General features: G+C 41.7%; 1 protein-coding gene across 3 annotated transcripts in view; it reads right to left on the bottom strand.

The window, feature by feature from the left end:
- The window catches only part of SLC25A12 (solute carrier family 25 member 12), a 201645-nt gene that overhangs the window by 91394 nt on the left and 97075 nt on the right, over positions 1-13176 (bottom strand). The window contains exons 1-2 of one of the 3 annotated variants that reach the window (XM_004601148.2): positions 12789-13098; positions 11784-11837 (exon numbers count right to left, since the gene is read on the bottom strand). In XM_004601148.2, the coding sequence (XP_004601205.1) occupies positions 11784-11837; positions 12789-12800 (66 nt within the window). In that variant the 5' untranslated portion in view covers positions 12801-13098. Of the gene's footprint in view, positions 1-11783; positions 11838-12430; positions 12452-12788; positions 13099-13176 lie in introns of those variants that run through there. The other 2 variants (XM_055120202.1, XM_055120201.1) reach the window with 2 other exon arrangements.

Raw genomic sequence — 13176 nt, forward strand, 5'->3', positions numbered from 1 at the left:
CAGGTTCAATCCCAGCATTCCACATGAGCCTCTGAGCTTGACAGAAGTGATCACTAAGCACAGAACAGGAGTAAGCCCTGAACAGTGCCAGGTGTGGCCCAGAAACAAAAAATAAAAAAATTGGAGGCTAGAGTGATAGCACAGCGGGTAGGGCGTTTGCCTTGCACGCAGCCAACCCGGGTTCGATTCCCAGCATCCCATATGGTCCCCAGAGCACCGCCAGGAGTGATTCCTGAGTGCAAAGCCAGGAGTAACCCCTGAGCATCGCCGGGTGTGACCCAAAAAGCAAAAAATAAATTAATTAATTTAAAAAATAAAATAAACAATATTAATTCCTAATATAACATGGAGACATGAGGCCCATGTCGGTCACTGAAATCATCTAAATTTACCAAAATAAGCTAAACCTACCAAAAACAATGTCCCCTTCAAAAGGCCAAAAGTCTTTGGAAATAAAATAATGGCCCCAGACAACTCAATAACTATAAAAAAGATGCTTCTCAGGGCAGATTAAGTTGAATAATTAATTTGCATTGTTTTTTAATAAATACTTCAATCTCATGATCAAGGTAGCCATGCAACCCATCCAAGGAACATGTATATTTATAAGCCTGGGCAAGTCAAGTCAAGATGCAGCTCCTAGAGAGAAAGGATGTTCCAATGTTGGTAAGCCCTGATTTAAAAAAACAAAAAAAACTGCCATAAAGAAGGATCTTTATCTTGGTAGGAAGTAGAAAATATTAAAAGATTTAAGAGATAGGATCAAATGCAATATATAAACTGGCTTGATTTTATTTTAATAAGGCAATTTAAAATATATTAAACAATTAGGATAATTTCAGCACTGAATGGAAATCCATGTTACTAAGGAATAGTTTAGGAATGATAATCCTATTGGATTTTGATTTGTTAGTCTTTATAACTAAAGGATTTGTGAATGCAGATACACAAGTATGTGTGTATATATATGTAATTGCTTCAAGATAATCTAATGCAATTGCAGTACTGATAAATCAAGACTGCCACAACAGTTGGTGAAACTGAGATAGTACAGAGGAAATCACTAAATATATTCTTGAGATGCATATGTTTGGATTTCCCTTAATAAAAACAGATGTTTTATAAAGACTGCAGAAAAGCTAGATGATTCTAAATACTCATACTCATAGCCATATAATATTTTTTAAAAAGGGAAGATGCGCTAAAATAAAACTTTTTACATTTATCATATATCCTCAAGCAGATTATTCAGTTTTTCTTGAACTCAGGGTCATCACCTTTAAAATGGGTATTTTGGGGGCCAGAGCAACAGGATAGTGCCTTGAATGCAGCACACCTGGGTTCGATCCCTGGCATCCCATATGGTTCCCAAGCCTGTGAGGAGTGATTCCTGAGTGCAGAGCAGCCCCTGAGCATCTCTGGGTGCGGCCCAAAAAACAAAACATTAGACAAATAAAATGGAAGCACTAGGGGCTGGAGAAAGTACGGTGAGCAGAGCCCTTTGCCTTGCACATGGCCAACCCTGATTTGATCCCCCCAAATTCCATATACTGTATACCCTAGCACCACCAGGAGTAATCCTGAGAATTGCCAGGCATGGCCCCAAACCCCAAAAAATAAAATGATAATATTAACAGCTTCTATCTTAAAGTGTTGTTCTAAGGAGTAAGTATAATGATTTGCATTAAACATATAAAATAGTTCCTGATATATAACAGGGCCTCCGTAAATAAGCATCGATACAGTTCTAGAAGCCTAGCACTCCAATAATACTGATTTCAGTGAGTGGTGTTTCAGAAATTTCAGCAGTACTAAGTAAAAGAGGGCCAGGCACAGCAAGGAGCATCTTGTTTTGTTTCGTTTTGTTTTAGACAAAGAATAAATTGAAAGTCTCCACCTCTCTCCCAGGCCTGTATTCTGGCATTTCAGAATGTGTGGCTGAACTATTCTTCCTTCTCTACTTCAGAATGAGCAGAGGAATGTTCAAAGGAAAACTGCACGTATCTTCCATAGTTTATGAGTCCTGTCTTAAACCACAGCTAGACCCCTATCTCAGAACGCACACACTTGACAGAAATTATCTCTTTGGGAGGTATTTCTGAATGTACAAATACAGAAAGATTTTCAAATGAAGATGGACTGGATTGATAGCACAGCGGGTAGGGCCTTGCACCTGGCCAACCCGGGTTCGATTCCTCCATCCCTCTCGGAGAGTCTGGCAAGCTACCGAGTGTATTACGCCCACATGGCAGAGCCTGGCAAGCTACCCATAGCGTATTCGATAAGACCTTCAGCAGACCCTGAGGAGGTTGGATCCCTCCCCATGAAGTTCCTCGAATTCCCTCAACCTCTCCCTTAATTTGATTAAAATGTGATCCAGGCTAAAGAAGACCCAGCCTCCCTGGTAACCTCCTTAGCAACGGACTTTTACCTGGGAAGAAGCCCCCATGTGGGGGCAGGTTGAAGAGACCCTATGAAAGACACCTTGAACAAAGGAAGAGCGTGCATATGCTGCCTGAGCCCATGTGCTGCTTGTGCCCACGTGGCCGAGCACATGTGGTGCCCAAGCACATGTGTCGCCCGCATCTCCCCCCCTTGAGATGTGTACTTTCATGCTTTCGTGTCCAGTGCTAGGATGTGTGTAGAGCTTCCTCCACCCTTGGAGAAGCCCGAGTTCTCTCTTGAGCGCGTTACTCCTACTGTTTTTTTCCTTTCCACTTATCCCTTCCCTCCTCTCCCTACAAAAATGGAGTCTTTGTGTCACAAGGGATACCGGACAATACCTCCCCTGACCACATTTAATTTAAAACAAAACAGGGGGAGATGTAGGGAGCCATTTTACAAAGCTTGGCTCTTATCTTCTGATTAAACAGAGGCTTACTTGAATTCCTGTAGCAAGGTTGCCACTCCTGATCCTACTGATCTTATCGTATCACCATTTGTTTATCACTAGCTAGCCATGCCACACCCTGATATTTGTACAAACTACTGTTTGTACTGGGGTCCTGGCATGCATACCATAACACCTCCCAGCAGAGAGGTGTAAATACTGTAACTGCCATACAATAAACTCTCTCTCTCTCCTCCTCCTGGCTCTGCATCTGTTCATTCGACTGAGTCTCCTCCTCAGCCCCACGAAGGGTCCTCCCTGCTGGACAGGACAGGACCCCACAGCCAAAAAACAGTAACAAGTCTCACAATGGAGACGTTACTGGTGCCCACTCGAGCAAATTGATGAACAAATTTATGAACCTATCAAGATCTTCAAATGTATGTGGGTAATTACTTGTGGTACAATATGTACATATTGGTCTCCTTAGAGATCCAGCAAAGTAACCTGGAAAAGACATAGAAATCATATCCTATTGAGAAAGGAAAAGTCCTCATCTCAGAAAAGAAAGAGAAGATGGGGCCCGAGCCTTGCACATGGCCAACCCAGGTTCGATCCCCGGCATCCCATATGTTCCCCCAAGCACTGCCAGGAGTAATTCCTGAGTGCAGAGCGAGGAGTAATCCCTGAGCATTGCTGGGTATGACCCAAAAATCGAAGAAAATAAAGAGGGGGGGGGAGGGAGAGAGAACAAGAAATCAGCTTTTGGGAGTTTTGGTTTTTGGTTTTTTGGGGGGTTATTTGTTTCTTTGGGAGCCACACCATGTCAGTGATGCTCAGGAATTACTTCTGGCTCTGCACTCAAGAATTACTCCAGGTGGTGCTTGGGACAACAGGGATACCAGGGATCAAACCCAGGTCAGCAGTGCACAGGCAAATTCCTTTCCCACTGTGCTATCACTCTGACCCCTGTTTTATTTTACCACCACTTAGACATGACCTCATTTAATCTTTATATCATCTTTCAGTGTTGGGTCTAGCTATCTCCTCTTAAACAGAAGAGAAAATATGGCTCCAAAATTACTGTAAACATCTAAGATGACATAGCAAAAAGGGATCACATGAGGATTCAAATCTAGGCTAGATGGCAAAGTTCATGCAGGTTCCAGCTATATTCTGCACTCTCCTGAATATAAGGGGAAAAAAGAGTTAATGAGGCCCAGCTTGATGTTACAAGAAACTTATGGATAAAAGGAAATTAACTGGATAAATTGGTCTACTCAAAACACTCAAGCACAAGAAAACACAGGAATGTGTACATTTACATTGAATTTTATATGATTTATTTAAATATAATCAGTGTACAAAGTGAAAGACATTCAGTAATTTCCAAAATAATATTCAAAAGAGAAAAGAAAAAACTTTATATTCTTCTCTGCCATGGCTTACAAACAAGGCCATACTTCATAGTACTCTTCAACCTCATCTCTTACTGGCCATTCTACCCCTCATGCACTGATGCTCCGGGTACTATGGCCTTTCTGTCCGTCAAACACACATACTCTCTCCTCATGTAGGCCTTTGCACAGGTGAGCTATTGGGAATTCTCTTATTCCCTTTCACTCTCCATCATCTCTAGAATCACTTCATCGGAGACCTTTACTGATCACTCTTTTTAAAAATCATGACTTTTTCTATCATTCAGTTTATTTTCTTATCATCATCTACAATGGGGACAGTTTTGTTTTCTTTTGAATATGGGGTCTTTGTTCTTATGTGAGGTCCTACCCACACTAAATTCCTTTATCTCTATAATTGTAAAATCTAGTATATAGGCTACCCTCGTGCAGAGTGGGCAATTAAAAGTGAATTGCTTCGGGGCTAGAGAGATAGTACAGTTTGGCAAGGTACTTGCCTTGCATGCAGCCAACCTAGGTTCAAACCTCAACACTGCATATGATCCCTGGAGCCTCACTATGACTAATCTCTGAGCACAGAGCCAGGAATAAGCCCTGAACACAATCAGTCACTGTCAAGGTCACTGTCATCCCATTGCTCATAGATTTGCTCAAGCAGGCACCAGTAACGTCTCCATTGTGAGACTTGTTACTGTTTTTCGCATATCAAATACGCCACAGGTAGCTTGCCAGGCTCTGCTGTGTGGGCGAGATAATCTCGGCAGCTTGCCGGGCTCTCTGAGAGGGGCGGAGGAATCGAACGCGAGTCGGCTGCGTGCAAGGCAAACGCCAAACCCACTGTGCTATCACTCCAGTCCAACACAGACAGTATGGCCCAAAAACGAAAACAATAGATTCTTTCCTGTGTGTCCCATACTGAGCTTATTCACTCCAATCTATTGGTGAAGGCTTCCATTTCAGGTTCTAAAAAGCTAAATTCTTTTTAATTCACTTTCTGAAATACAAACAGCTTGAAATTTTGCCTTTATTTTCCACTAATTCTCCTTAAACTAAGCAAACAACCTCGCATCTATCCTTTTATACTTTTCTTAAAATAACATCATACATATATATGTCAATACACATATAAGAACATATATGAAGTGACCTAAAAAACTTGAATCTTGCTTTATTCACTTTTTAAAATGTTTTTCTGTGCCATACCTGGCAATGCTCAGGGGTTACTCCAGTCTCTGAGCTCAGGAATTACTCTCAGTGCTCAGGGGACCATATGGAATGCTAGGGATTGAACCTGGGTCTGCCATATGCAAGGTAAGCATCCTACCCATGATACATGGCCCCACTTTATTCACTTCTCTTGTACCTTTCTTTTTTTCATTTTTATAATGCCCTGAATGGGCCTCATTCTTTTTAGTGTCTATATAATTTTTTAACCTAAAGGGAGTCTGCAATTTTTCTACTATTCTCCTTTGATAGCATTTATTTTGTTTCATTCCCTACCCCTACCCCCAGGAGCAAGTGAGGGATACAATTTACAACCCTGAACTTATTTATTTCTATGAATACTTTTTAAATTTCTCTGGGTTAAATACCAAAAATGGAATTGTTTGTCCAAATGATATCTTTTTATTTCAAACCATTGCCAGATTGCTTTCCAAAGAGGATTTGTTTCCACAAATATCATGAGAGATCCGTTTTCCTCCACACTTGGCCTCAGCAACTGTTACTACTTTTTAATATTTAATAACGTTATTGTAACTGTACATACATCCCAAGTTTTAAAAAACTTAGGCTTTATCACCTATACCAACAAAGTTGAAGGGTCTCTGATAATAACCCTATTTAATTTCCTTCTCAGTTCCAAATTACTATTAAAAGTAAATAAGTATATCACACACAAATACCCACAGAATAAAATGTTCCTTTCATTGGAAATTAACATACTATCATAAAATCCAAAATATTACTTTGCTTTATACCAACAACATCTTCTTCCACTTATCTATAATCTAAATAAACAACATGTAAAAAATGTATAACTTTATATGGTATATGGTCTTCATTACTACATTGATAGCAAAAAAAAAAATAATAAGGACAAGATCAATTTAACATTTGTTCTGGTGCAGTCTTAACAGGTGTTGCTTTTCCAAACAATAGATTGAAATAGAGGAACAATAGAGAGTACATCAAATTTTAACAAAAAGAAAACTATTCACCTAGGAGTTTTTGATAAACCTACTTTGCCTCAAAGCATAGACCAGACTAACTCTTCCTTTTGAAATTTGTCAGGCTGATAATTAACAGCCATGACATTGCTGCTGTCCTCACCTCCCTCCTCACTGCTTCTTTGTCTCCTTTTGCTACTTCTACTTGTGATGGAGCAAACTGGGTCAATGATCATGTGTGGGAGGGAAGAGAAAAAAGATAAACCCAAGAAATGACAGTTCTAAAGGTACTCATAGTCAAGTTTTAGTTACACAACTGGTTGTAAAACTATTGGTGTGTTCCAGTGTTATGATGGGGGGGTGAGGAGCTGAAAAAGCAGAAGCACAGGGAATGTTTACTCTTCTTTTTTAAAACTGAAAGAAAATAGAACTCACCAAAATGTGAAAAGGAACACAGGGGGAAAAACATACTTCCCTATACCCTAAATAATGTTTTATTTTTATTAAGATCTTGTGAATTTGCAGACACAATACTAACAAGCACAGATAAATCACAAATACTTTTACAAATACCTTTTTTTTCCCCAAGGGTTCTCCCAACCAGTGCTCAGGAGGCCCAGGGGCCCCTCCCAGAGATTCTTGGTCAATTGGGTCAAGGGGTCAACACAAGGGTCCAAAAATATACTGCCAGGACACTACAGTGTTTGAGCTGACTTGGGCAACCCTGGCAGTGCTCAGGAGTATCCAGGGTTACAGTCAGTGACTCAGGGACCCATATGGTGCTGGGACTCAACCAGAATCAGCTACATGCAAGGCATGCACCTTTTGCCCTACAGTAAGCTCCCAACTCCAACATACAAGGTTTTTTTAAGTCTATTTTCTTGTTGTTGCTTTTGGTTTTGTACCACATCCGTGGTGCTCAGGGATTACCCCTGGCTCTGGGGAATCACTTCTGGCAGATTTGGGTGACCATATAGGATGCGAGTGATTGAACCAGGTCAGCCATCTGCATGGCAAGCACCCTACCCACTGTACTATCTCTCTGGCCCCTTTTTAAAATCTTTTAAAAGTAGAGCCACATCTAAAGGTGCTCAAGGGCCATGCGGTACTAGGGATGATACTTAGGGCTCCACACAAGTGAGGCATGTGCTCTACTACTTGAGTTCTCTCTCCAACTCCAACAAAAGATTTTTGAGCCATACTATTTGTGAATTTAGATAGTAAAAAATGCCACAGATTTAAGTTATACCAAGACAAAGAAAGTTGCATTCTAAAATTAAAAATTAAATCTACTTGGGCTGGAGCAATAGCAAAGCGGGTAGGGCATTTGCTTTGCACACGGCCGATCCAGGTTCGATTCCAAGCATCCATATGGTCCCCTGAGCACCGCCAGGGGTGATTCCTGAGTGCAGATCCAGGAGTAACCCCTGTGCATCGCCAGGTGTGACCGAAAAAGCAAAAAAAAAATAAAAATAAAAATCTGACTTTATTTAATGGAACACATTAATTCAGCAAACAAACAAGACCCCATGTCAAAATTACCCCAAATAAATGCCTTTCACTTAACTTCTATTTTAAAACTTCCAGATTCACAGCTCCCTTCCTTTACTTCCATATTTATTACCCAATGCAATAGATTCATCCCTTACAAAGTCACAAGTACTGTCCTTCCTATTTCCCCCACGATCAGCCACTCCAGGTCATTATCTCCCACATGTATTATTTCAATAGCCTCTTAGCTGATCGCCTTACCTACTTCCAACCTCTTCACACTTTACCCAACATACATAAAGAGCTGCCAGAATTGAAATTGAAATCACTTCAATTTGTCCACTCAGAAACCCACAGTGCCTCCCCACTGCTCCAAATCCAAATTCCTTGGCCAAAGGTTCTAGTTAGTTACAATGTGATGGCACTTTTTAAAAAACTAACTGGGGAATTTTTTTACTTTGACACAGTGGCCATTAGCTCCTCGAAATTTACATATTTCACTCCCGGTTTCAAGACCCTTCAAATGATAGATAGTAAGGGTTGAGGGTATTTTTTGGTGGGGGAAGAAGGGCAGCACACCAGCAGTGCTCAGGGATCACTCCTAGAGGGCGTGATCTTGAGGTGCCAGGGTTGAACCAGGATCAGCCGCATGCAAGGCAAGAGCTTAACTCGCTGCACTATCTATAACTCAGGCCTCAGTATGGGTTGAGGATATTTGAATTTAGATGTAAAGAGTTTGATTTGAAACCAGTCTCTACCACTTAGGAACTAAAGTCTATTAACCAAGTCTTTCAACCATCTGTTTAACATAGATCCTAACCATACCTCCTAAGGATTTTATGAAAATTAATGTAATATATTTAAATCACTAGGCTAATGTCCAGCACACTATAGCATGATCCATAAATTTTAACCACGTCAATATTATAGCAACGTCACTCTGATCTAGACAAGTTAATCTGAATGTCGTACCAGAGGCACTGCCTTTACTTCCACTATTCTTGACCCCACAAACCATAAACTTACAGATGAAATGGGTCTCAGAAAGGGGCTGCAGACATCATTATCTTTCAAATTTTGCTCCCCACCTCCTACCCCCACCTCGTGAATACTCAATTGCTATCTACTTCTACATTAAATACAAGTATACATATGACACATAGTAACAAGTCCTTAATGGAGTTTGTTGGGAAAGCATGCTAAATAATAAAATATGCTATCAGCATGTATTCTTGCCTATTTCGAGATATCAATAAACTACATATAATTAGGCTGTCTCTAAATGATGCTCCATAATTTCAAGTAACTATAGTTTCAAGTACTTCAGACAGAAATTAAAAACCTAATATGTAACTTGGTAACTGTCCTCAAATTGCAACTGTGCTCAAACTCAGCTGGACATTTTGTATCATTCTAACTGCTTAAACCTTTCTGAAGGTATTTACATTCTAGCTCTCTAACATCTATGTAATCCTAACATGTGATAACTTTACATGGGGTTAGTGTTAAACACAGTTATGAATTACAGAGATTTCCAACATTGAAATAGTATAAAATAAAGAACAAGACTTAAAAGTTGTCAAGAGGGACAGAAGGAAAGAGGGGCTCACTGCACCTGCCTTGCCAGTGTCCAGCCCTGAGTTCAAACCTCCTGGGTCTCATTGGCAGGAGCTAGTCTGGCAACCTTGCAGACTGTGATCCCTGGAACTGCAAGTAATTTCTGATCTCACCCTCTATAGCTAGGTATGTGGGCACAACCCCCAATAAGCACTGCAATCCCCAATGAGCAATGCAACTAAAATGAGGTGTAAGACCAGTTAGGGTGACCTCTGACAAGCATGTATATGAGCAACCCAGCAACTCCTCTGGAGCACTGCAACCATACTGTGTGCCTCAGCTGATGGTGCTCACTGGCAAGCATGTGTGCAAGCACTGTAGCCTAAGAGTGCAACCCTCAGGGTGCACCACGAGAGTGTGCAAGAACCACAGTCTAAAATGCTAGACCCCGGGGCTGGAGCGATAGCACAGCGGGTAGGGCGTTTGCCTTGCACGCGGCCAACCCGGGTTCAAATCCCAGCATCCCATATGGTCCCTTGAGCACGGCCAGGGGTAATTCCTGAGTGCAAAGCCAGGAGTAACCCCTGTGCATCGCCAGGTGTGACCCAAAAAGCAAAAAAAAAAAAAAAAAAACTAAAATGCTAGACCCTCCTCACTAAACACCACAGCCAGGCTTCTGTGTCACCTCTGGCTATCACCAAAGGAGAAAAAGGAAGAAATAAAATAATAATCACAAATTAAATTAAAAAGACCAGAGAAATATTACGGGGGTTAAGGTGCCTGCCTTGCATGCAACTGACGCCTGTTCAATCTCTGGTACATATGGTCCTCGGAGCCCCGCCAGGAGTGATCCCTGAGCACAGAGCCAAGAGGAAGCCTTCAGCAAAGTTGGGTCTGACCCGCAAACCCAGAAATAAATAAATGAAAGTCGTTGAAAATTAGACCAGAATCCCAGCTCCCTTCTCATACTTGCTCCTAAAATAACAAACTCAAGTAGATTCATTTTTTTTTCCCCTCCATCATACTTGACACCCAGGTCAAAGCTCTTTTCACTATATCATGCATCATCTCAACTGACTTCTTGTACACTTACTTACCAAAGAAAATAAAATCAACAGTATCACATGAATGCCTCACAAAACAACTGAGTATAATCACATGGTATGGCTTTAACACTGACATATTTTTGGCTGTTTTCAAGAACATTTGTGAGGAAAAAAGGTTTCATACCTTTCTAACAGAGCATTTCTAACACAATTACTTTTGTTCTGGAAATAAGACTTCCTTTGCTTTTTTTAAAATAAATTTTCAGATTCACCTTTTCACTGATTTGTTCCATGAACTACACATATATACATATGGTTATCCATGCAGCTTCATCCCCAACAATAGCTTAAGTAACTCACATCTCAGATAAAAATGTCATCTATTCCAGGCTCATCAGCATATGTTAGAATCTGTTCCTAATATAGAATCAGACTTTCAGAGTTGGAAGGAACCTTGGAGATCACCTCTCATTTTACAGAGAAAACTAATCCCCATTAGGGCCTGCCCAAGGTCATAGCTCTACAAAAGAACCTAGGTTCAGAATGTCAAGTTTTCAAAAGATATATACTTTTTAAAACCACAGCATTTAATGAAACACTTAAGCTTCTCTCTTCTACTTCTTAAGTACAACTCTCTACATGAAGAACTTCTGAAACTTAGGAAAAGAAAATAAAGCAAAAACTAAGCCAATTTTTTAAAAGTCTACCACCAAGTCACTGATCTTAAAAATGTAGCAAATATTAAAGCAGATCCTTGCAAAAAACACAGACAGTAATATTTTGTAACAGAATTCCACAAATAGGTAGAGGGAGAAAAGATACCCAAAAATTAAGAATAATTATAATATTATTATATATATAACACATTAGAGAATTATGTATAAGTAGAAAAAAAATTACAAATATGCAACTTCCAAGGATGAATTTCAACAACATACCTCAATCACAAAATGACAATATATTTTGAAATTTTATTTTGATTACAACTACTTAAGGGAAGCTAGAAATTTTTTCTAACGCTAGTTCACATGTTTTTAAAATATGCTTTAAAATTATTTAAAAGGCAAAGATTTGAGGGAAATTTTTTAGCAAACCTAATAAAAGAGAAAACTTTACTCAAACACTAGTAAGAAAATTATGGGCTATATTGTCTATCCACAAGTCTATGAATATAGAAAAATAAAACATCCCTCAAAGTTATATTCTGAAAAGTACTAGACTTTCGATTGTGTTTTTTTCTATGAAAAATAGCACAAATCATAAAACAATTTACCTGTAGAAATATATTTCTTAACTCATGGGGATCACCTCGCTTGGTTGTCTGCACCTGTAAGGGGGAAAATAAAGTCAGTTAATACTTCACCAGAGATCACATAATCTTTTCAGATTAGCACTCAGACACTAACAATCAATTCTCTTATCATTTATAAGGGCATTTAGTTTAAAGCAAAGCAAAAGCAATAATACATGATAACTGTCAAATTGAATAGCTCTACCTTACAGGGTGGAAAGATAGGTGTGAATAGTCAGATATAGCAAATCTACCAGGTAGATTTTCTCTGGAAAGGGAGGCAGTGGAGATCAATCTAGTTTCTCCACCTCTGCTAGACACGGTAGCAATCATCCAATTCCAGAGGCCCACAAGAGTAGAGCAACAGGAAAACTGAAACACCCAAATTAATCGCATGGCCTAGCAGTCTTTCTTCCCGATGCAATGCAATCCTGAATCTAATTATCTCCGCGCCCTTCTCTTTCTCCACCCAGCCTAAAATATAAAAGCAGCTACAACGTTTCCAAATACTTCCGACAGCCTGCCACCTGCAGCGCAAATACCAACCATTGCCCCCCATCCTTACTGTGGCCCCAAATTGCCAGCTACTCATCCCCTCCCCCACCGCAACACACAGATGTCTTAGGTACCCCGGCTTTTCATGCTCCTGCCCCCACTGGCTTTCAGATGCCCTCCAACTCCAGCCTCGCGATCCTATGCACCCAGGCCAGGGCACAACTCTTTCATCACTGACCCCACGATCCTCGGGAACCCCTCAAACTCACAATCCTTCCTCCTTCCCCTCCCCCAGCACGGCATCCTCTTCCTCCATTCCAAACCCCCGCACAGCTCTTCCCCCCCCGCCCCACCCCCGCGAGCTGGAGCCCCAGGACGCGTTATCTAAAGAACAAGGCAAAGGAGGAAAACGGGAAGAGGTGATAGGGCTGCGGGCAGGGCGCCCGGAATGTCTCCTATGCAATAAAGGCAGCAGCAGAGAGTTGGAGTCACCTTGACCGCCATGCTGTGCTCGGAAGCCGGGGACGAGCAAGTGAGCGAGCGGGGCCGAGCTGTCAGGGCGCGCGCGCGCCGCTCCCCGGCCGCGCCCGCCCTCCCGCTCGCCGGCGCCGCGCGCGTCCCTATGCAAATGAGCGAGGGGCGGGCCGCGCGGGGACCGGGCTCGGCGCCCCGGGCTCCCCGCGACCGGGCCCCGGCCCCCGCCGTCCCTCCGACGCCCAGGAGCTGGCCGTGCTTCCCCCCGGGGCAGGCGGGCAGTGCCAGCCGTGGTTCCCGTCGCGCTGCCAGGTTGCCATCAGCTCGGTTGCCGCCAGGAGAGCCGGATTTCCCAAGGCCTCTTTGTGGGTGTGGCTTTGGGCACCGACCCCGGCCAAAGTCATTT

The sequence above is a fragment of the Sorex araneus genome, chromosome X, assembly GCF_027595985.1.
Source record: "Sorex araneus isolate mSorAra2 chromosome X, mSorAra2.pri, whole genome shotgun sequence".
Classification (NCBI taxonomy): domain Eukaryota; kingdom Metazoa; phylum Chordata; class Mammalia; order Eulipotyphla; family Soricidae; genus Sorex; species Sorex araneus.